We start from the raw sequence: 21,945 nt of genomic DNA, 5'->3' as shown, positions 1-21,945 counted from the left end.
CGCAACGGTCCCGGTCGTCGCTTTCGCTTGCGCTGGAGGTCTCTTCACTGAAAGCTTTCGTCTTCGCGACGCGCGCACGCAGCTTCGTTTTCCGTCGTAGTTGGCCGCAGTGCTCGCTGGAACATGCCGAACTTTCATCCTGTAGCGCTGTTACTTGTATCCTCGGCACCTGGGCGTCGAAACTACTTAGTCGAAACAGTTTGGTTCTTCCGCGGCACGACACGATGGTCCGACGACTCTGCCGACGCCACCGGCATGGCAGGCATGGTGCATTGTTGCCAGCGCCCTTTCGAATCGCGGCAGCCGTTTCTCCCGGGGTACGAAAACGACGGTGACGAAAACACGAAAACGAACGTGGTTCGGGGAGCGGCCGCTCATGACCGAAGCGCTCGCAGACTATCTCTGCCCTTTCTGCTCTGCGCTGCCATATTGGTCACCGCTTCGCGCGCTCCTCCTCTCCTTTTTTTCTGCGGCCGCGCGCCCTGTGGCTCTGCCGTCGATGTGTCAAGTTTTCTCCGTATAGAGGAGGCTATGGTAGACCTCGAGGCAGCTGGCTTCGATGTCTGCTTACTATCCTTCAATCGAAGTCAATCGGAGCTCGGCGTTCTGACATCACCGCAACCCCCGCAAAAGAAGCAGACGAACTTGAGGCTCCGTACAGAAGTGCCGAGAAATGGAACCCGGAGTAATGAGTGTTAATTCATTAAGGTACGCCCGGCGTTGCTCCAGATCTTTGCGACTGTAGAATGCCAAGTCCAGGATGGGGCGCAGAAAACCTGCAGTGGGTAATTCATTTGTTGGTGGTTCGTTTAAAAAGAAAAATGCCACGACGTGGCAGTTTTACAGGCTCTGTATAGGTGACACCAAACTGCAACCTATCTTTGCCCAACCACCCGTCGTGCTTTTTTTTATTTTTTTTTATGATTCATTTGCTATTGGGGCAAGTGCTTTAAAGGGGCCTTGCAATTACTTTTTTACTAATTTTTACTTTGCACCGAAACTGAGCGCGCTGTACGTGGTACATTAATGAAACGTTTCTTTTCTCGATTTTCACTTTATTTTAAAAGTTATAGGCAAATTAAAATTACAAGAACAAGCAAAAAATAACCTCCTTCATGACGTCCTTGATTGCTTGAGTGGCCGTGAACTAGAGGACGGGTAGTGAGCTTAGCGAACGCTCACGGCTGCCGCCCTCTGTGTCGACGGCGCGAAAGGGCGCAACTAAAGCATGTTCTGGATAGGCTGTATGCAGCGGGTAGCCAGAGCGGCTCTCATTGCATTTGCTGCGCGATTAAAAACTAATAGAGTACTTCCATAAAGCCCTGCATGCAACACGGCGCGCGTTGCACTCTGGGAACTAGTTGGCCAGGGAGGAGAGTGCCATGGTTTCGGTTTCGATCGACACGTCGACAAGAGATTATACACAGCCGTTATTTTATGTTTTCTGGTCCCGTGAACGTCATTTGTGGTCTCTAAACTAACCTAAATGGCCAGACCTCGAAGCTTTGGCACAAGCCCGAGACGTATAGCTTGTCTTAACGCATGCGTGTTGTATTTTTGCACTTGAGCTCCTCTCACCCCTTCCCATTTTAGTAGTGCGAATGCTGGTGAAAAAGTGACCTCCTCTCCACCGTTCGCTCCGCTGAAGTGGAGAGAGGTGGGAGGGGCTTCCACTCGACGCTGCGAAGCTCGGGGATTTCGCTTGTGTACGAATCAACAAGCTGTAGACTCCAGTAAGTATGCATACATCGAGCTCGCACCTTTACATTAGTGTTCTTCATCAGAAAGTTTGTTTGTTTCGTGCGTCCATAGACGAAATATAACTTTTTGCAATTACTGTTTTTCTTAATACGCCTGAGTACGCGAGGTAAAACTCGGAGGCGCCATTGAAAAGCTCCATTTGAACATACTTCTCATCGCTTATCTGTACTGCCCCGCAGCACTGCACGAATTCGTGAAGTCCCCACCCACTTGCATATCACTAATGTTTAGCATCGCGTATACGCATAAATTTATCCTGCAATCATACAGGCACATTCGCACATACAAACCGTTTAAAGAAAGCAAAAGTCGAACACTTGTGTGAAGAATCTCTCACCATTCGGTGGAAGCGTGCCGGACGGGCATGCACCCCGGTGCGCGAAACGAACGAAATTGTTCAAAGCGCATTTGACGGTTGCTAATGACCATAATATTTGTTATGTGTTTGCTTTCTTCCTCACTGAGTATGCCGAGATAACTTCAGACACACCGTTCAGGCACAGATCTTGGGCGTCAGTAAAAGGACGTCCAAAAAGGCTTAGCGAGGAGTAGGGGACGCTTGTTGGGGGCCTCCGTCGTAGCTAGCCGATCTCAGCGTTTGCGAAACCTTAATCTAATATCCGCCTAAAATTTGAGTGAGAGATATGTGATGACACGAGGAAGACATCAAAGCAACTTTTGTGCAGTAGTGAGGTCGAATTTATGGCGTTTCTTAAAAGTTAATGCGCCAACGCTGGCTCAACTTTGATACTCCTGTGAGAATGCGGCTTGCTTTTCGCCCAATGAAGTAACAAGAAGCGGACGCTTGGCAAACGAAATACGTGTAGGGCTCAAGGTGACCAAATTTCAGTTGTAGTTCACTGGTACTAGACGGGATTACTGACACGAGCTCAAAAATGCACTGGTGGGGTGAGGTGACTGAGCCACGTCTTACTACGTTTGCATACGCACGCACAATATCCGGTGTTTCGGGAACCAAGGAAAGTGCCCCGGTCTTCGTTTTTGTTTTTGTATCACTTGAGAATGAGTGTATTATTGTACATTCGTGAAAAGTCATATAGTCGAAAACGCAAGCAGCGCGTTCGGTCGCGGCGTGATAGCATGAGATGAAGCTGCTCAGTCGGAACCCAAACTGAGTGGCCAACTACTTCCCAGAGTGCACTGCGTGGTATTTCGCCGCGATGGGGCGCGTCGGTTTTGGAAGAAGTCGATTCGGCATGAAACTTCATTGGCCACAAACGACAGCAAACACGGGGTAAAGATCAATTCAGAATGGCAGCCACTTCGCGCTGCCATACCGCGAAAAAGCTAAACCGCCAGACAAAGCTGCTCGCCGAAGGCCTTCGGAACGCTCGGAGCCGGTCGGATCCTCCAGCCCTTACAACCGCAGCGCCGCCGCGTACATCCGGGACCTTTCCGTGTCGGCGCTTGATCCCACTACACCTTTCTAGTATGCGCCGCCTTTTCCGCCGCTTGGTGGCGGGTATGTCAACGGGTCATTTCTTGTTTCCGTACTTTATAAACTGCATTTGTTTCTTTTCTGATCTAAAATACTGAACAAAAACTACTTTTATAAATAACTGAAGCGGTTCGCGCCACTTATATTTTGTATTTCGACTAAAAAGAAGCTTTTAGCGGCTCTGACCAGTAGCAAGCTCAGGACCAAAGACGTCACATATCACGCGCTTTTGGTGTCGCCCAAGTAGGTGAAGGAAGTTTCCGCCGCGTCCGGTTAAAATATCACGCACTGATATTAAGTTATTCTCTCCGTGCCCGCTGGCTTGCTCGAACCCCAAGAGACGTGGAAACCGCAAAAAAAAGGTAGACGCTTAAATTTGATTGCAGGGCCCCTTTAAGAAGAACGCGTGAAAATCCAAACTGCAGTAACTGACGTTAAAAAAAAAAAGAGCAGGGCGTGGCTTTGTTACGTTTACGCTTCTTGTTTGGTGATTCGCTGTTCGACCTTCTTGTCAGCTAATGACGTCCCTGTAAGGAAAGGACTACAACCATTTTATCCCAGAACGACAGATTCCCCGGGTGCACTGGCCCACGAGCTCGTGCCCTCTTATGGGCTCTCGTATTCCTCTAATATTCAACATCCTCCTCCTCCCCCCCCCCCCCCCCCCCCCTGCGGCAATGAAGGAGATGATCCCCCCTCGGGCAGATAAAGGCGTTGAACAGGACGGCGTAGTTCCGAGCCGCTGGACAATCGTTGTGCTCTAGTTCGAAATCGCATTGCCAGCAATCTATCCCAAGTATCGGACAACGGTACGGCCCTCGGTGACTAGGATCAAGTTTCTGCCAGAACAAAATGTCTGGCCCACGCACCTGCTCGCCAAACACCACGTACCGTTGTCCTCCCGAAGTTACAGATACCCTCATTTTCAGGGAACCTTCGGGACTGGCAACGCTTTTTGGACCACTTCCGAGCGACAATTAACTAAAACGTCGAGCTCCCTCGCATTGAGAAATTCAAGTATCTGCAGACGCATTTAACCGGACCGGCAAAACAAGCAATCGTGGGTAAGGCTCTCGAACGAAGGGTACGACCGCGCCATAAAAGCTCTTCTCGAACGATTTGGACGGAGCAGCCTTCTTCTAGACGAACACATCGACCAATTACTGACATTGTCACCTGTTGACAGCTCCAACAACATCGCGCAGCTGCGACATTTGTATGATTCAATACAGTTCTGCGCAAGCTGCCTTGAAGGTTTGGGTGCCCCACCTACTCAATACGCGATTGTTCTCAAGCGTGTCCCCATGAGATCGCTCCCCACCGACCTTGCTGTTGTGTTCAGACAGAACATAAAGGAAAAGGAGTCACCAACTGTGGTGTCCTCAGGGACACGACAGAGAAAAAGAACAGGACCAGCCCAGTCAACGTTCCAAACCAAACTGACTTTTATCGACAAAACGAAAAAGTACAGATCATATGGTGATGATGATGATTTGTACATATGTTGCTAACACAATGCAGCTATACAAACAGAACACATTACCTTCCCCTAAAAAAATTATTTCAGTTACACGAAGCGAAATAATGTATCAGTGTCTGATGCATGCCCTTCATTGCTTCCCATGTTATGTGACATAATCCCGTAACCAGCTTGGTGGTTTACGTGATCGTGTTAAGGGCTGCCGCAAGTTAGTATCCGGTTGCGGAATTTGCTGGGAAGCAGGGAGAGGCGCGGAGGTAGACTCCTCCAGTCCAGGCGGTGTCCTCTGCTCTGCCACAGCAAGTTCAGGCAGCTGCTCGTCTTGCAACGATCGCTGGCGGGATGAAACTGACTGCGGTTCCATGGGTACCCCTAAATTCAACGGAAACCATTCTGGCCAACCTGGTTCTTTTCCTTTTCCCGCTTGAGGGACGAGAACTAATATTGAAACCGTCCACGTCCGTCCGTCTTCCAGCAGAAACGTGCCTGGTCCTTTTCTTTGTAGGATCTTCAACGGTATCGTATACCGACGGTCTCCTTTCGTGCCACCAGGCGGCTTGCGTACTCTGACGAAGTCGCCTTGCTTAAACTTGGCAGCTTTTGCACCACGTTTTTCGTCAGTGTAGGCCTTGCTTTCGCTCTGCCGGTCCTCGACTCTCTTCCGAAGAGATTTCATTCCGGCTTCTGGTCGTTGAAAGAAGTCCTTGGATGGCAGTCCTATTACATCTAACCTTGTTCTTGGCTGCCGACCGTGCAGTAGAACGGCAGGGGAGATTCCGGTCGTGCCGTGTGGGGTACATCTGTAAACGCCCAGATATTTGGTAACCGCAGACTGCAGAGGGCGATTCTCGAGGATAGCAAGCTGGATGAAGTCCTTTAAGACACGATTGAACCTCTCAATCAATCCATTTGCTTGCGGATAGTATAATGAAGACAGGAAGTGCCGGATTCCCCTTTCTTGAAGGAAATCCTCAAACTCTTTGGGTTTAAATTGCGTCCCATTATCTGTTACCATCTCCTCGGGGTACCCTTCCCTACTGAACACCGAGCGAAGAAACTCGATGACCGTTTGCGAGGTCACATGGCTTGTAAAGCAGAGCTCAGGCCATTTCGAGTGATAGTCTATCAGCGTTATTACAAACTTTTTGTCTGGTGGTGCTCGAGCCAGTGGTCCGACAATATCCATGGCCAACTTCTGCCATGGCCGATCCGGTAAAGCAACCGGCAGCAGTGGAGCGGGCACAGGCTTTGCAGACTTGTCTGCTTCCTGGCAAATGTGGCAGCTTCTGACTTATAATTCCACTTGACGGTTCATGCGAGGCCACCAAAACCGGTCCCCGAACCTTTGCTTTGTCCGCACCATACCAGGGTGGGCTTCATGTGCATAGCGTACCATCAACGGCGTCAGAGCTTCAGGTATGACCACTTTCTCCTCCCGCAGCACAAGCTTGTCAACCACCGACAGTTCTTCCCTAACGTGGTAAAATGGGCCCAGTTTAGTGTCCAGCACACTTCTTTGAGGGCCATCCCTCGTGAACGAAACGCACAACGTCCCGCAGAGTAGCATCTGCTGCGGTTACTTCTTGCAGCTGTTCCTTGGTTACACATGATGTAACAATGGAAACTATTTCCTCCTCTTTCTCTTGACCTGTAAGATCTTCCGCTGGTAATCGTGACAAGGCATCAGCCGCACAATTGTCTGCGCCCCGCTGGTACTCGATGTTGAAGTTGTAATACAGCAACCGTGCAGACCATCTTGATATTCGCAATGGCCGACGTCCCATCCCTTGGATGCCAGCAAAGTCACCAGTGCTTGGTGGTCCGTTCTCAGTACAAAACGACGTCCCCACAGGTATACGTGCCAGTGCTCACACGCAAAAACACAAGCCAACGCCTCTCTCTCCCCCACAAAGTACAGTCTCTCAGAAGGAGACAGAGTTCGTGGAGCAAAAGCTACGGTGTGGAGCTCGCTGCCATACCGCTGCTGTAGCACTGCGCCCAGCCCCTTGTTTGATGCATCAGTCGTCACCACGACAGGTAGGTCAGGCTGGAACATCCGTATCACTGGCCCAGATGACAGGACAGCTTTCACTTTATCAAAACTGTGCTGTGTAGCGTCATCCCATACAAATGGCTGACCTTGGCGCAGCAACTTTCGAAGTGGTTCAACGACGTCAGCATAATGAGGCACGAACCGTGCGTAATAGCCTGCCAGGCCAAGGAAAGACCGTAATTCTTTTACGTCCTCTGGAACAGGTGCGTGAACAATTGAGTCCACTTTCGAGCACAACGGTGCCAAGCCTTTATCGCTCACAACTTGCCCAGGGAACGAAAGTTCACTGACACTGGAAAGGCACTTGTCGTTAAGCTTGAGGCCTGATGCTTTGATACGACGCAGAACCTCATGTAAGTTAGCTGTATGCTCTTCACTTGTCTTGCCCCAAACGATGATATCATCAATATAGCACAAGACGCCTTCGCAGCCTTTCAAAATCTGCGCCATCATCTTCTGGAAAGCAGCGGGGGCGGACGCCAGACCAAAACAGACTCTTCGAAAACGAAAAAGACCCTCGTGAGTAATGAAGGTGGTTAACTCACAGCTGGCTGTAGCCAGCGGGACCTGGTGATAGGCGGAGGTCAAGTCCAGTTTTGAAAAGCAGGTGCCGCCCGCCAACTGGTGAAGCAACTCCTCCGTATGAGGAAGCGGAAATCCATCGATGACGATGGCCTTGTTGGGTTCCCGTAAGTCAATGCATAGGCAAAGAGAACCGTCCTTCTTGCGTACTACCACCATAAGGGACACCCACTGAGATGCGTCCACGCGTGCAATTATTCCTGACGATTCCAGTCGTCGCGACTCCTCGGAGACTTGATTCCGAAGAGACAGTGGCAGTGTTCGAAGTTTAGCCGTAACCGGCTGCACAGACGTACGTCGCTGAACTTGGTGCACGAAGTCTTTAGCAAGTCCGAGCTCTTTGTAAAAAAGTTGTCCGAACTTTTTTCTGTGGAATTGCCGCCGATTCTACAGATTCCTGTAGAATCGGTGGCAGCAACGTAGACGCCGGTGAAGTAGCAGCCTGAAACAGCTGAGCGTTTCTCCTTCAGTGTTGATACGAAGGTTACGAATGGCGTCGAGTCCCAGCATCCCAACTCCTCTTTTGGTCACGTAGAACATGACGCAGGCGTCCTTGATTTTGTACGTTACCTCGGCCAGAAAACATCCGACGCTTGAGATTTCCTCCTTCATGTAGTTTTGCAATACGACTCACGTCGCACTCAGAGGATACCTTCTAGCGAAGCTCTTGCGGTAGTCTTCGCTCAACAGGGAAACCGTGGCCCCTGTATCCACAACAAAAACGAATGGGAACGTTGCCGATGAGCAGCTCCGTAGTTATTTCCCGTGCAGGTCTGTAATCGCCGCCGATATGCAGAACGGTGACGACGTTACCTTCCGCCGACTTCGGATCCTTGACGGCTTGAACACTGGACATCTCGCTCGACTTGCACACTGCTTCGAAGTGGCCAATCTTCTTGCAGCGGCGACAACGCTTACTCTTCGCCGGGCATTTGTCGTAGTTTGCCTTGTGAGTTTGTGACCCGCAGCGCTAGCAACATACTTTTGCCGAAGTAGATTTCTCAGTTTCCTTCGGTGCCACGCGTTGCAAAGAAGCGTCACCATCAAACTCGTGAATCTCCCGTTGAATTTGCTAAATATGTCTGCCAACATCGAGCGTTCTCTGGAGTGTGAGGGTAGAACCTTCGTAGAGTAGGCGTTCTCGGATTTGACGAGAAGTAGTCCCTTCGAAAAGCTGGTCTCGAATGACGTTGTCGACGCCGTCACCATATAGTCACAAGAAGAAGCAAGTTCCCGCAGACTGGCTGCGTAGGCCTCGAACGCCTCATTAGGCACCTGACGCCTTTGTCAAAACCGGTGGCGGATTACGAGCACATTCGTAGTCGTGGCAAAATTAGCGTCCAGCACGGTCATTGCAGATTGGAACGCGTCTTCAGCTGATGGCGTTCCCTCCGATTCTCCATCCTTCGATGTGTTGTCGCAGCCATCGCGAGGCTTCTCAGTAGAAGGTGACTGACCGGACCGTGCCCTGGCAATGCTGTAGAACACCCGCTGTCTTTCAACGCCCGGGACATTCAGCAGAATTGCTTTCCGACGATTCGGCTGCAATTCGTCGCCGCCAGCAGCTTCCAGGAAATTTAGGAACACACGCTTCGACTGCTCCCAAGGAATTGCAGGCAGTCCCGGCGTAGGCAGGAACGGGGGCGGCGATGCGGCAGAGAAGAACGCCATGGTTACTAGTAGTACAGCCGTAATGGGCCCAGCATCTCGTCGCCAAAAATGTGGTGTCCTCAGGGACACGGCAGAGAAAAAGAGCAGGACCAGCCGAGTCAACGTTCCAAACCAAACTGACTTTTACCGACAAAACAAAAAAGAAGTACAGATCATATGGTGATGATGATTTGTACATATGTTGCTAACACAATGCAGCTATACAAACAGAACACAACACCAACCGAAGCAGGTGATATGCAGACCGCTACCGGCGTCCCAGGTACAGCCGAAGTTGCAAATATCTTGAGGGTTATTCGGATCCAAATAGAAAGCCGCGAGGAGAGTCAAGGTGGGCTTCAGTAGTCTTCACCTGACCTACCAAAAGAGGAGCGAAGGGGAGCACGCCCTTCAAGCGCCCAGCACAGTCTTTCGTCGGCTCTTGCCCTCCCGACTTCATCGGTAGCACTGGAGCCCGGGTCATGCCCACTTTGTACCGGCACCGGACACCAATTGCAGGACTGCAAAACTGACATATTTTCCGACACGAAACGAAACCAATTGAGAGCTGCAAGGTGTTGTTTCCTATACGGCAAGGTCAACCACGTAGCCCGTAATTGCCGTACGTCGACACGATTGGTATGCGGTAACTGCAGCGGACGCCATATCACCATCCTCTGCGACATATGGCGCGTCCCTCAAGACAGGTCAAGACCGAGCTTCACCGGTGTCAGTGAATCACGTAGAGACGAGAACCGAGGCCTTCAAAACAACGTGACCACTACTCCCACTACCAGCACGGGAGTGTCATCGGTTTCCCTTCACACCGCGAAGGCCTGGGCTACAGGCACCACCGACAGCGCACTCGGAAGGGTTCTTCTGGACACCGGAAGCCAGCGGACATTTACAAAACGAGAGACCTCGGAGAGGCTTCGATGTCCAGTTCTCGGTACCGAAGAGCTTACCATCTACACATTCGGAAACACTAAACGCCCCTCAAATTATCGCTGCCGCCGTGTCGATTTGACGCTAAAGAGCCAATACAGCACCACCAAGGTTACCGTTGAGGCGCTTGAAGTGTCCGAACTATGTACTGTAACGACACCGCCTTTCGACAACGATATCCTAAATCAGCTAAATTCTGAAGGGCTGATTGTGGCTGACGTCGCCTCCCCCTAGTTTACAGGCTGACACAAAGGTCGGTGTACTTATCGGCTCCGACGTCTACTGTAAGGTAGCAACTGAACAAATTCGCCGTCTAAGTGAGCATTTGACGGCAGTGCGTACCATCTTTGAATGAATGGTACAAGGCCGCTCCATGTGGCCAACGAGTGACCGAAGTAACACCACCGCCGTTTCAATATCCAGCTGTTAAACATCGCACTCCTAAATGCTACCTAATCTATCTGAGATGTGGCGACTGGACGCTATCGGCATCTCCGACCTTCCCTCGTCGGACCCAGCAACTCACCCAGCGTTACTTCAATTCAACGAACAGTTCGTTAAAAAGCAAAACGGCGACAGTGCGAATGTGTATGCGGTGGTTGTGTTCAGTGAGGCGTCGACGCTCTCTGGCGCGTGTTGTTGTCCACGGTTTTAGTCTTTTCCTTCGGGAAACAAGGAAAATGTAGATAAAAGAGAAATGACAAATTTGACGAAGGCGAACCACGTCGAAGCGCTTCACCAGAGAGGCGTGCCAGTGCCATCCGGCTCGCCGAAGAAAGCAGCACGTTTTGGACGACGATCGTTTCACGTCGGGCGACTACTCGAGCGATGAGGACGTCCGAGAAACCTCCAAGGAACTCGACGACAGCTGCACGTTCCCGGAGGTGTCCGACAGCTTCACGTCGCTTTCAGACGACGCCTTGCTTGCCAAGCCCCGCGACTTTGGTTTCCAGGCAGGACCTGTTGTAGCATCGACTCGGAGCCCGGATGAGGAGCAGCTTCAGGAGCTGCTGAACAATGGCAGCGTCCCGACCACTCCATCCGTCGCAACCGACGAGTTTTCTGCCACAGAGGAAGAGGAGCCTCAAGTCATCCCCGAGAACAGCTCTGACGATGAGGACGGTGGTATGCCGCTGCACAAGAGACCCACGACATTCTTTTCTCCGAGTGCCCAGAGTGTCCTATTCAACCTGAGCAACAGCAACTCCCCCGGCGTGAACGAGGCCGTGCAGCCGAGTCGGCGTTCGTTTACCTACAGCACCCGCGGCAGCAGCCTTCCTCAGGCAGGTTCACCTGCCAATTTGACGCTGCCTTCCAGAGCGGGAACACGTGGAGAGGACATGGCGGGCCACAGTGCGGCTACCACGCCGGCTGATGGCAAGCAGCGCCGCTTGTACATGGCGGTCAAGGTACTCATCGTGCTGGTGGTGATCACCGTGAACGTGTTATCTACCTGTGAACGCCCGTCGAGCAGGGGTCGTTTGAAAGAAACATCTTAATCAGTCGCTCCCGCATCGCTCTCGTTAAACCAGTAAAGCTACCCCGTTTGGAATTGCTAGCGTGCTTGCTAAGAGCGCGTCTCTTTGAATACGTAAAGAAAACACTAAGGATCGCTCATCTGCAAGTTTAATTTTGGACTGACTCGGAGCTTGTCCTATGCTGGATTGCCGGTGACTCAACAAGATGGCAGCAGTTCGTGCGAAACCGTGTGATCGAAATCCAGCGCCTCACAGAACAATTTCCTTGGACCCAATGCCCGAGCCACGGTAATCCGGTAGAATGCATCCGCGTTCTGAGGGACGACGACGTGATCAACGTTGTTTGGGGGGAGCGCGACTCCGAGAAGATCTGCTCGGCTCCAAATTACGTCGTGCGGAACGGCGTAGTGAACCGGCATTTAGAAGAGCCCGACCTGCTGCCCCCAAAGAAAGAGAAGCCAAAGGTTGCAGATAGCATTGAACCCGTCAATCTGACTCCAGCCGTCTTCGTTTCACTTAAGGTTTCCGTAGAGCCAAAGGTAAACCACAAACGATCTGAACATGAATCCCACTGGGACGAGATGGAAGCAGACAGTGAGTGACCAGCCGAAAGAAGTAGACGCCAGAGGGCAAGGAGAAGCGAAAAACGAAGGACAGAGCGATGCAAACGAAGACGAGGCTTTTGCACCGGACGACTGTTCAACTCCCGTCTAACAAAATATGCTAATGGACAAGTCAGAACGGCCGCCGCCCTCTTTAGAGAAATCACTGATAGTTTGCAGGCTTCAGTTGCCTGGATTGGAACGTGCAGTTAAGGCTGGGAGAGGAGGAGAAGATTTTAGGGTCGTGCCTTCGCCTCCCAGGATGATGCCTCGAACTGTGACAGAAAAGGGTACGCCGCTCTCGTCGACAACTGCCGAGCCGGAGACGAAATCAGAGCCCAACTCCACCGCGGGGTCTTATGCAGTTTTCCCGAAACTCAACACGCCTTCGAAAGTCGGAGATGCGATAGCGTTCAAGGTGCTTAAGTTCGATGCCAAGTACTGCCGCAATATGTTAGAGTACAAGGAGAGCAAAGTCCGGCACCACAGCAACACTGCCTCGACTTTAGGTCGGCGACGTGGTCATTGTAGAACACGACAACACTCCTCTTCTGCTATGGAAACATGGTCGGATAACGAAGATGTTCTCCGGCAGACATGGCGTGACTTGAGCATGCGCACTACGATTCTCCAGCGGCTCGGAACTACGCCGTCCTGTTCAGCGCCTTTATCTGCTCGAGGCGGGATCATCTCCTTCGTTGCCGCAGGGGGGGGGGGGGGGGGGGGGGGGGGGGGGATTTTGAATATTAGAAGAAGACCAGGGCCCATAAGAGGCACGAGCTCGTGGGCCAGCGCACCCGGCGAATCTGTCGTTCAGGAATAGAATGGATGCGAGTGCTACGGAGCGGTTCTTCAAAATCTCCCGGGTTTCAGCACCAGCGTGTGGAAAGGTCTAGAAGCGCTCCGTACCGCTCGCATCCATTTTATCCCAGAACGACAGATTCCCCGGGTGCGCTGGCCCACGAGCTCGTGCTCTTATGGGCTCACGTCTTCTAATATTCAACAGTCACTTCATTTCCTACGGAGCAATAACTAATTAATTATATGCCCGAGAAATGTCGTGTCCTGTTTTGTTTTTTTTTTGTTTTTTTTTTGTTTTTTTTTAAGTTGTTAGACTATGGAGAAATATATCACAGAAGATAAGGTGTATCAAAATAATTTCCATGAGTTAAATTTTCTGAAAGCAAAGTTAAGATATTTTATATGATTGAAAAACACTAAAAAATGTCTGCCATATATATAGTGGAATGAGATCAATATTAAACGAAGCAATGGAATTCACACAAAAACGAGTGGACTGATTAAAAATATACCATCGCCAATTTTTGACATCAAAGCATTGTTTGATCTGTTTTATAATGTTAATTAGGTTACTCACTCTCTGTAAATAATTCTATTGGTATTTGTTTTAATTGCTATCAGAGCGTAAGCATTCTTTAGGCTCTAGCCAGTGCATGTGACCAGATCTATGCTCAAAAAGTTGGTTCAGACATCAAAATATCTGTAGTTGCACGATATTAATAGGCCGTCATGGGGGATAAAATGATGAAAGGAACAAATAAGGAAAATAGAAGAAAAAACATTTGACGACTGCGATGATCACGTTCGTGTTTGTTTCAATATAATTTATTTCGATATTAATTTGACTCGCCTTCTAGTAGCAACAAAAAAAACAGCAAATAAACCTTTTTTGAGGAAACCTTTATTTATTGTTGTCGACAAAATGCTACGAAATGGTAACTTTACTTATTAAACGGGCCTAACAAAATAAAAAAGCGCTAAAGTTTGGCACGAAAATACCACCACGCAATTAAAGTAACGCGCAAATAAAAATATAACCATTTTGACAACGTACGGTTACAAGTGCAAACGACAACCGCTAACCGACTTATCCGCTTAACATAAACACTAGAATCCAGCACTAAGAGCAAGGCAAAAACAAAATGTTTCAGGCACATAAATGAACTTTACATCAAATACAGTTCTAACTTGGTCTTTAGAAACGAGTTATCTAGTGGTAACACAGTTGTACGGCATTTAACTGCATGAAGGGCATCAATACACTTAAGAATTTTTCAATTTCCTTCAGATATATCTATTACCTGGACTTCCAAGTCGAAGCTGATGAAGCTGGAGCACCAGAAGAGACGACATAATTTGCTCTGCATCTCCCCCTTCGCGTTGATGCGGTAGATGTACTCCCGTCTTACATAGTAGTCCCAAGCACTGTAGCCGCCGAAGAGCAAGACCACGACGAAGGAAGCTACGGCCAAGCCAAAGCGTACCTGCACGTGATATTGCTTCATTTTGTTGCGATTGTTTCCCTTCCTCACTGTACAAGAAAACACTTCCCATATGAATGATAGAGAAAGAAATCTCCCGTTATAGTCACCTCTAGATGGCGTGGATCCGTGGATGGGCTGTGCAGAATGCTAAATGAACGGTTGCGTTTAGCAGTGACATGGCAAAGCAAATGGTTGTGTGTACGTTTATACAGCCGGAAGTTATTCTGCCTCGATGGGCGTCCGGTGTCTCGGCTGTAGATGAGCAATTTAGCCAGTGCAGTACAACCGCTAGCCTGGGGTCTTTAACGTGCACCACGCAGTAGTGATACACGACCGCACGTCGGTACGATGTTCATCCATGCAGTGACATAAGATTCTTTGCAATCCGTTAGTAATCCTTAATCTAATCGGAAATTAGTTAATTTTCGAGACTACAAACTTTGGCAAGGTGGTGCAAGCCAATGAAAAGGGTTCATCCGTAGCCATCTACTCATCTAGCGAAAGTGCGTGTACCAGGCTGTGAAGAGGCGCTTTTGTTAAGCAAACTATAATTTCGGACATTCCAAGCACTTCCGGCCACCATGACGCTGGTCGATGATCCTTTCCAGTTCGGGTAGACTATGCATGTTTTTAAAGGGAAGCATCTTAGCGAAGTTTCCCCTTTGTGGATGCAATTTGTACTTCGAGATGTTCTGCGCGTTCAGTGGCTGCGAAGATTCTATAGTGTTGTGCAAATGACTGCGCAGCTTTTATTTGCCAGATCTATGAAAAATAAAGGAAGCCGCGGGACGCTGCTGTGTAGCCTGGTAAGTCGCTGTCACGTGCGCTTCAATTTCACGCAAACACTACGAATAATCAAATCATTTTTTAAATCGAGGATGCATGAATTCGTCTCAAGCAGAATGCTAAGACGCGAGAAAATGAACATTCAATAAAATATAATTAATCTTCGCCAGTTTCGGAGATTCGCATGCCAAAAAATAAAGATATTAGTTAATTAACATCTGAAACTTAAGTGGGGTGCGCCTTAAATGCCACACCTGAAGAGATGCCAGCTCAATTTTCAAATTCCTGATTTTTATTACATAATAAATCTTGGTACTGCAAAGAATATTTCATAATAGAAATAATTATTATTTTTGCTGTTAGTATTTCTGGTTCTTAAAGCACGTGGCTTTCACTCACTCGCGTTAATTTTCGTGTGCAAGTGCGTTTGTGAACAGACCGTTTATGTGAGAGTCTTCAACCATAGAGTTATTATAATGTACGCTAGAGGTTCAACTGGCACTAGTACATCTGTTGCGGCAAATCGAAGCAGACAGCAATCAGTCAGAAACTGACTTCCGGAAGTGCAGTTTCATAGAGAAAATGAGTGCGTTTTCTCTCTGTGCTCGATTATAAAAAGGAATATCACGAATAATTCACACGTACTAGGTAGACTGGGACATTTCTCAGTCAGGCAGACGAAATAATTGATCAGTTACAGCGTTTTCATTTCGCTTTCTTGGCATTAACAACGGTGCTAAAACGGCTTCGTCCATCTATTTAAGTGCGCTGTCAGACACTGTTAGCACGCAAACGGCGTCGGCGTTTTCCAGCATTGGTTACATACGTGCCAAACGAAGGAAGGACATGTTGAAAACCAAGAAAGACGCACGAACTACGCAGTAACACTGGATAAGCAACTCCTTGTGCATGGAAACGATCAAAATAAATTGAAAGCCGCGTAATAAATCCAATTTGTAATAAATAAGTACGGTTTTATTCTTTCTGCTCATGAATATGCGGGAAGATGTTGTTGTGATTCCAAAACATCGCCCGAAGGCTCGAAATCTTTGAAAATATAGATAAGCCGGAGAACAGGTGCCCGGTAAAAGCCGCCCGTCATAGCAAATAATAAAAAGACGCATCGTTCGTAGAACACGTACTTCATTTTTTACGTTTCGAATTTTCTTTTAGCCGCCAGTAAGACGAACGACGGGGTCATTTTCGTACAGTGACAGGACGGGCATATTAGTAATATATAAGCACCACAGGAATGCTGGCGAACCTTGAGTACACTGAAGATTCCTTTCAATTGTTATGTAGCATAGAATCGTCGCTTGTCTTTACATACCTGCTATGGAATGCAGGTTTGGGCCTGAAATATAGCGAAGTTTAGCATCATTCAGTGGTAAAGAGAAATTATGTAAATAAAGCAATTACACTTTTACAGTGTTAATACAGGTACGTACTATTCGGTAGGGCCCAAATGAAAAAAAATATCAAGGTTATTTTTCGGCGACGAGACAAAACGCAAGCGAGTTTTCCCATAGGAATGCACAAACGCACCGCAAAAGTAGACTTGTTCCTCTCTGCTTCAATTTTCCTCCCAAAAGTCGCATAGATAGACACTAACACCAGTAGAACCTCTGGTGTACATTATAATAACTCTATGTCTTGAACAAACACCATCCGGGTAACCAACAAACTAACTATAAAAAAGAGTAACTTTCGGGAGCTTATGTGTTAATGCTAGCGGAGGAATGAGGATTGTTATCTTTCCACGTGGGAACTGAACCTGTAGGTTCGTAAGCCGGCACTTTGCCTGAACTATAGTGGAAGCCCCAAAAGGTTGCTTTCTATATAGCAGCATACCATAAGGAGTCTCTTCATTATACGTTTGAAGCGAGATACAAAACATAGGATGTAATCATTGATATAATCCTCTCGATCAAATTAGTCGCCCTCATCGCACACGACGAGGTATGCCTGCACTGTATATGTCCCAAGAGTTTCGCGTCATCATCAGTGAGATGGACACAAAGTTTTTTTCTTTTTTTTTATCTTATCATTGGCGTTATAGAATCTGAAACACCTTTTACACGTCCTTTCTGAAACGCCTTTATGTGAATATCATTAACTGAATTGCTGCGGTAGACTGACCTTGTCACACTCAGCATATCTTCACTTGTCGTAGATAACGCGCCGCTTGCTTTCTGCCTTGCACGAGCGGCTTAATTGCGCACATTGCAGGCATTGACACAATGACGACATCTCCGCTCGTCGCCAGAAACGCGCTTTTGCTTTTTGCCGAGCACGAGCAGCACCATCATTCGCACTCTTCTTGCATCACGACCGTCAAACACATCGTAGTTTTGCTTTGGCCAGCTTGAGCAAGCACGGCGAGAACGAGCAGACGAGGAAGCGGCGTGTGCTGATGCACGCACTTACTGCAGTGGCTTAAAGCAACCGGCAGAATCTTCCTATTAGCGGTGAGATGTTTCGGTGTCGCCCTCGTTTGGTTACCTTTCGTGACGTCATTGCTTAGTCAACAACGAGTTCGATGGTGTTTGTAATGAGCATGGTGAAAGCCTGAAATCATAGCGCTCTCAAACCAACACTGCCAACACCGTCGAAATTGAGGTTCTTACATTCCTCTCATTTGCGTCGCTGAGAAATTTTTTGCTGACCTAATAGTCAGCATTCGGCTACTTGTAATGGGCCGATTACAGCGACGCTTTCGATCGCTCACGTTGCCAATACCTCCCATTGGGACTCCAATTGCAGACGACAGCGCCAAATCTCCCCTAACGGGCGTTGGGTTTTTCCAAGAATAATAAGAAATAAACAAAACAGTACGCGCGCCGTCGTCATGGCAACCACTAGGTTATGGGCGAGGGTGCGAGAAATGTTGTCCCTCCTCTCCCTTCTCTCCCACCATCGGCGAACTCCGAACGAACTTGCATATCTTAAAGGGATACTTCAACGAAATTTGAAATATTCCCGTCGTGTTCAAAATTAGGTTGAATATGATCCACAATATCTGTAAATGACAATCGCACGTTTGTATTTTGATCCTGGTGGCTGTATACTTCGTTATAAACGGCCCAGTCTGGCAAGCGTTCGGAGAAGGCCCAGCTTAGAGCACGTGACATCCAACGCAATCGTGACGTAGGTCGTCTCAAGACGAGCAAAGCTACGGCCAGGCTGACGTCGAGAGGATGGCCTAGTCGTGCCAGCCACCGAAGCGGCTGCTTTTGTACGAATTTTGAGCGACGGGTTAATCTTCTATAATCTTCTAGGGGGACAATAGCGACTTCTGCGACACACAAAAGGGATTCTCGGGAAGAGGGGAGTTTCTCCTTCCCCCCTTCTCTCGTCGTGGCCAAAGACGAGACAACTTCCGTCACTAGCTGTCAAGGTTCCTAGACGAGCATTACAAACGAGGCGTTAGCGACATCCACCAGGTGCTCTTTGCTAATCGTTTAATTCATTTTAAAATTCCTTTTCCAGACTTTTTTAACAAGATATTTGTATGTTCCATGTAATACTGCTCTTTTGAACACATATAGACCAAAAAATGAGCGCCGAAATTTCGTTGTAGTATCCCTCGCCGATGTTGAGAAAAGGGTTAACTGATCCCATCGCCGCCGTCTCGTTCTTCTACAAAACAATGTATGGCAATATCCGCTTTAGAAAAAGAAGAGCGTTTACCTTTCTCTGCGAATGCTTGACGCTACCGAAACAATTGCAGTTGACTTTGCGTCGCTCGATTGAGATCGGCTCAGCAACAGTTCATGTTCAGTGACAGCCACTTCCGATTAGATCGTCAATCAATGAATGCAACGTGCGCCCAGCCGCTGGTGTTTTGCAGCTTAAAATGGGCGCATATCGCAAGTCTGAGCACAAGTCCAAACTTCTTTTGCGAGTTTTCTTTTTATTAGGCAAGCTTTTATAGAGAAAAAAAAACAGTCAGTTTCCGCCGTAAACCGGAAGTTCATAATAGAATACCAACGAATAAGAGCAACGAACGAAACCGGAGAAGCGGCACAGCGTTGGAAGACGGCTGCGGGTGGCGCTGGCGCTTGCAAGTTGCAGCACCGTCGTTCCGGCTATGGCTCCGGCCAGCTGCGGCCGATTCGCAGCTGTCGACTACATATAGAGATCCTACGTACTAACTCTAGAGAAAAAGGTCCGCCATTTTTCCATGCATTCTGGCTGCCGCAAGCGGCGGAGCATGCAGGCAGACCCTCGGGGTCCCACACATGTTTACCAATTGCCTTCGATTTCACGAATATAATTATGTCATCAAAGCAGTTTCACGAACTTCAACAATTCACGAACTTACCGGTGGAAAGATATTTGCGTTCCTTTCGAAGTTTTCCTTTTGCATAGCGCGCAGATGTACGGCCTCGCGTCACCGGGCAACCACCAGATTTCCGAGATTTCGACAGAAGGGAAGTTAATGCAGCGTAATGACTATATTGCTTTTTATAAGCGTTAGAATAGCTCAGAACTTAGTTTACAAGGTTAAATTATCACTGTTTATAGTGCTGAGAGTTTTCAGTCTTCGCGTTTACCATTGCGACTGTCGTTTTTCAGCTGGCAACGTTGCTTTCTTTCTCTCGTGTTCTGTCGCTCTCTTTCGCGATCTTTCACTCGGGACCCCGGGTGTCGGCGCACGAAATTTGCCACTCCTCCTCACCCACCTTTGCCCCCCTACGACTACACCGTCGTCTGCTAGTTTCACATATTTATTCACCTATGAACACAAATCGTGTCGTTGGAAGTTCACTGGAAACAAATAATTGTTTTTGAGGTATTTATATTAGTTCTGAAGCGTGTTAGGGTGCCGGCCGATGGAGTCACCAGCTGCGAATCGAAGCGCCCCCTACGCCAACTTCCAAGGAGCGGCCGTTCACGATGCATGGTGGAGAATACGCAGTAATAGGCCATATGCGAAATGTAGAGCGCCATCTAGCAGCGCTGAGAACTACGTTCGCCATCTTGTTAGTGACGAGAAAACGAAACCAGAGACCCGACCGGCAAACGCCCCGTGTAAACAAGCGACCGCTCTACGTGCGAAAGATGCGACGCCAACGCGTTGTTGCGTTCCACTGCAGATACAGCAGTAAACCTTTGATTCGTGAATGACATGGACGCAAAGGTGAACAAGGTTCACCTTTTTTTTTCTTATTTTTATCTGTTACTTGACAGGCAGCTTTTGACAAAAACAATCGGTGGCAACGCGAAGAAACATGCGGACGTTATCGTGCGGCGTGAAGCCATTTACAACTATTGAACTGGGCCCTAATCTTTTCATGAAGTTGTACCAAATTTGTTTATGGCCTTCTTTTTTTTTTATGCGCGTGTAGTGTCGGCTTGCCTTTTTCTTGATGCGCAAGCAGCTGAATGCATGCGGACGAAACCAAGGCCGTTATGCGAGGCGAAAAGATGGCAATTTTAATAATCTACGCCACCAGCCATAATTGAAGATCCGTATGGTTAACAGTGGCATGGTTAGGTTTATCACAGTGGCTAAACCTTCGATGCTGATGGCGGCAAAAGGCGAATTCCACCGGTCGTTTTGGAGCGCGCCGGGATTGACTTTTCTGGAGCGAGCCTATTTCACTGGGCGATCGGGATCGAGACCGACGTGTTCCACTGGTTGTTTTGGATTAGCTCCCGCTCCAGATCTCAATCTGGATCCGAGAAAAGTCGCTCCACCGATTTCGGCGGATTCAACCGGAAGCCAGCCGGGCCAGCCTTGGCGCACACACGTGACTTCCTTTGTCGCGGGGCATCTCGCCTGATCTCGCCCATGGGCGAGATCAGGCAGATGCGAGATGCCTTCTGAGGCGAGATGCATCTCGCCTCAGAATAATTCGTAATGGCCGCTTGCTTACCCCTTGGCTCGACAGCCGGTTCGTTTTCCAGGAAGAAGAGAAGGTTTTGCCGGCGGTACAGGCATTCCGCCAATCTTTGCTAGAAGCTCCTAAGCTATTCCTGCCGCTCGTGCGTCGAACACATGTTAGTGCCGCGATTGCGAAAACGTCTTCGAAACGACCGCAGCGGCCGCGGAAAGGGGATTCCCGGGCAGTTGAATGACGGGAAGGCATCCGCCGATCCCGAAGCAGTGGCCATGTTCCACTGGGGATCCATCGGCGGCCCGACCCCGTTCGGATAGTGTGCTCCATTCCGGATCTGGTCAACTGATCCCGGCGCGCTCCAAGCCCCGCTGTCCCTCATGCACATCGGTAAATTCAGTCCCATACGATTTAGTTAAGCGACGTTTTATCGACAACATTTGTTTTCTTTTTTTAGTATTAATCGTAAAAGAAAAATGTTGTAAATATCACCAAATGTTTCGACAAAACAAAATGTTCGAGAAAAAAAAAAAAAGAAGCCCACACCGTGGATAGAACCCGGGTCTGCTACGTATGAGGCAGATATCTCACAACTAAGTTACGCTACCACTTCGGAAACTCGCATTGTAACCACTGCCTATGTTGAGGGCGGCAGCGCCTATCTCTACGAACCAGCCAATCCGGCGTGAGCGCCGTTGCTAGGGTTTGTATCGCCTGCGCGTTAAACATATGGCCCCGCGGGTTCGGGGGCGGTGCCCTTGGTATTCCTTGGGTGCCGCCGGCCAGTGTTTGCCCTGCCTAATGGCGGCTGTTTCAGGCGGGGGGGGGGGGGGGGGGGGGGGGCAAAACACATTCCTTGCCCCCCCCCACCCACTCTGAGAACTGGGGAGAGGGGGGGGGGGGGGGCAAGCGCCCCTCTTGCTCCTCCCGGTTGGTACGCCCATGCCTCCTGCTTCGACGAGGTTGTCGCCAGCGTGCACAGGCCTCCGTTCTGTTCTGTTCGTAAACATAATATGATCAG

General features: G+C 48.9%; 1 protein-coding gene across 1 annotated transcript in view; it reads right to left on the bottom strand.

Moving 5' to 3' along the window:
- Positions 1 to 21,945, bottom strand: part of LOC115325396 — a 104,189-nt gene that overhangs the window by 24,532 nt on the left and 57,712 nt on the right. The window contains exon 4 of the mRNA XM_040221460.2: positions 14,113 to 14,295. Coding sequence (XP_040077394.1) covers positions 14,113 to 14,295 — 183 coding nt within the window. The remainder of the gene's footprint in view (positions 1 to 14,112; positions 14,296 to 21,945) is intronic.

The sequence above is a fragment of the Ixodes scapularis genome, unplaced genomic scaffold (assembly GCF_016920785.2).
Source record: "Ixodes scapularis isolate PalLabHiFi unplaced genomic scaffold, ASM1692078v2 PGA_scaffold1__304_contigs__length_218370807, whole genome shotgun sequence".
NCBI classification, from domain to species: Eukaryota; Metazoa; Arthropoda; class Arachnida; order Ixodida; family Ixodidae; genus Ixodes; species Ixodes scapularis.
The sequence above is the reverse complement of the archived record's forward strand: the minus strand, read 5'-3'. Positions and strand labels throughout refer to the sequence as shown.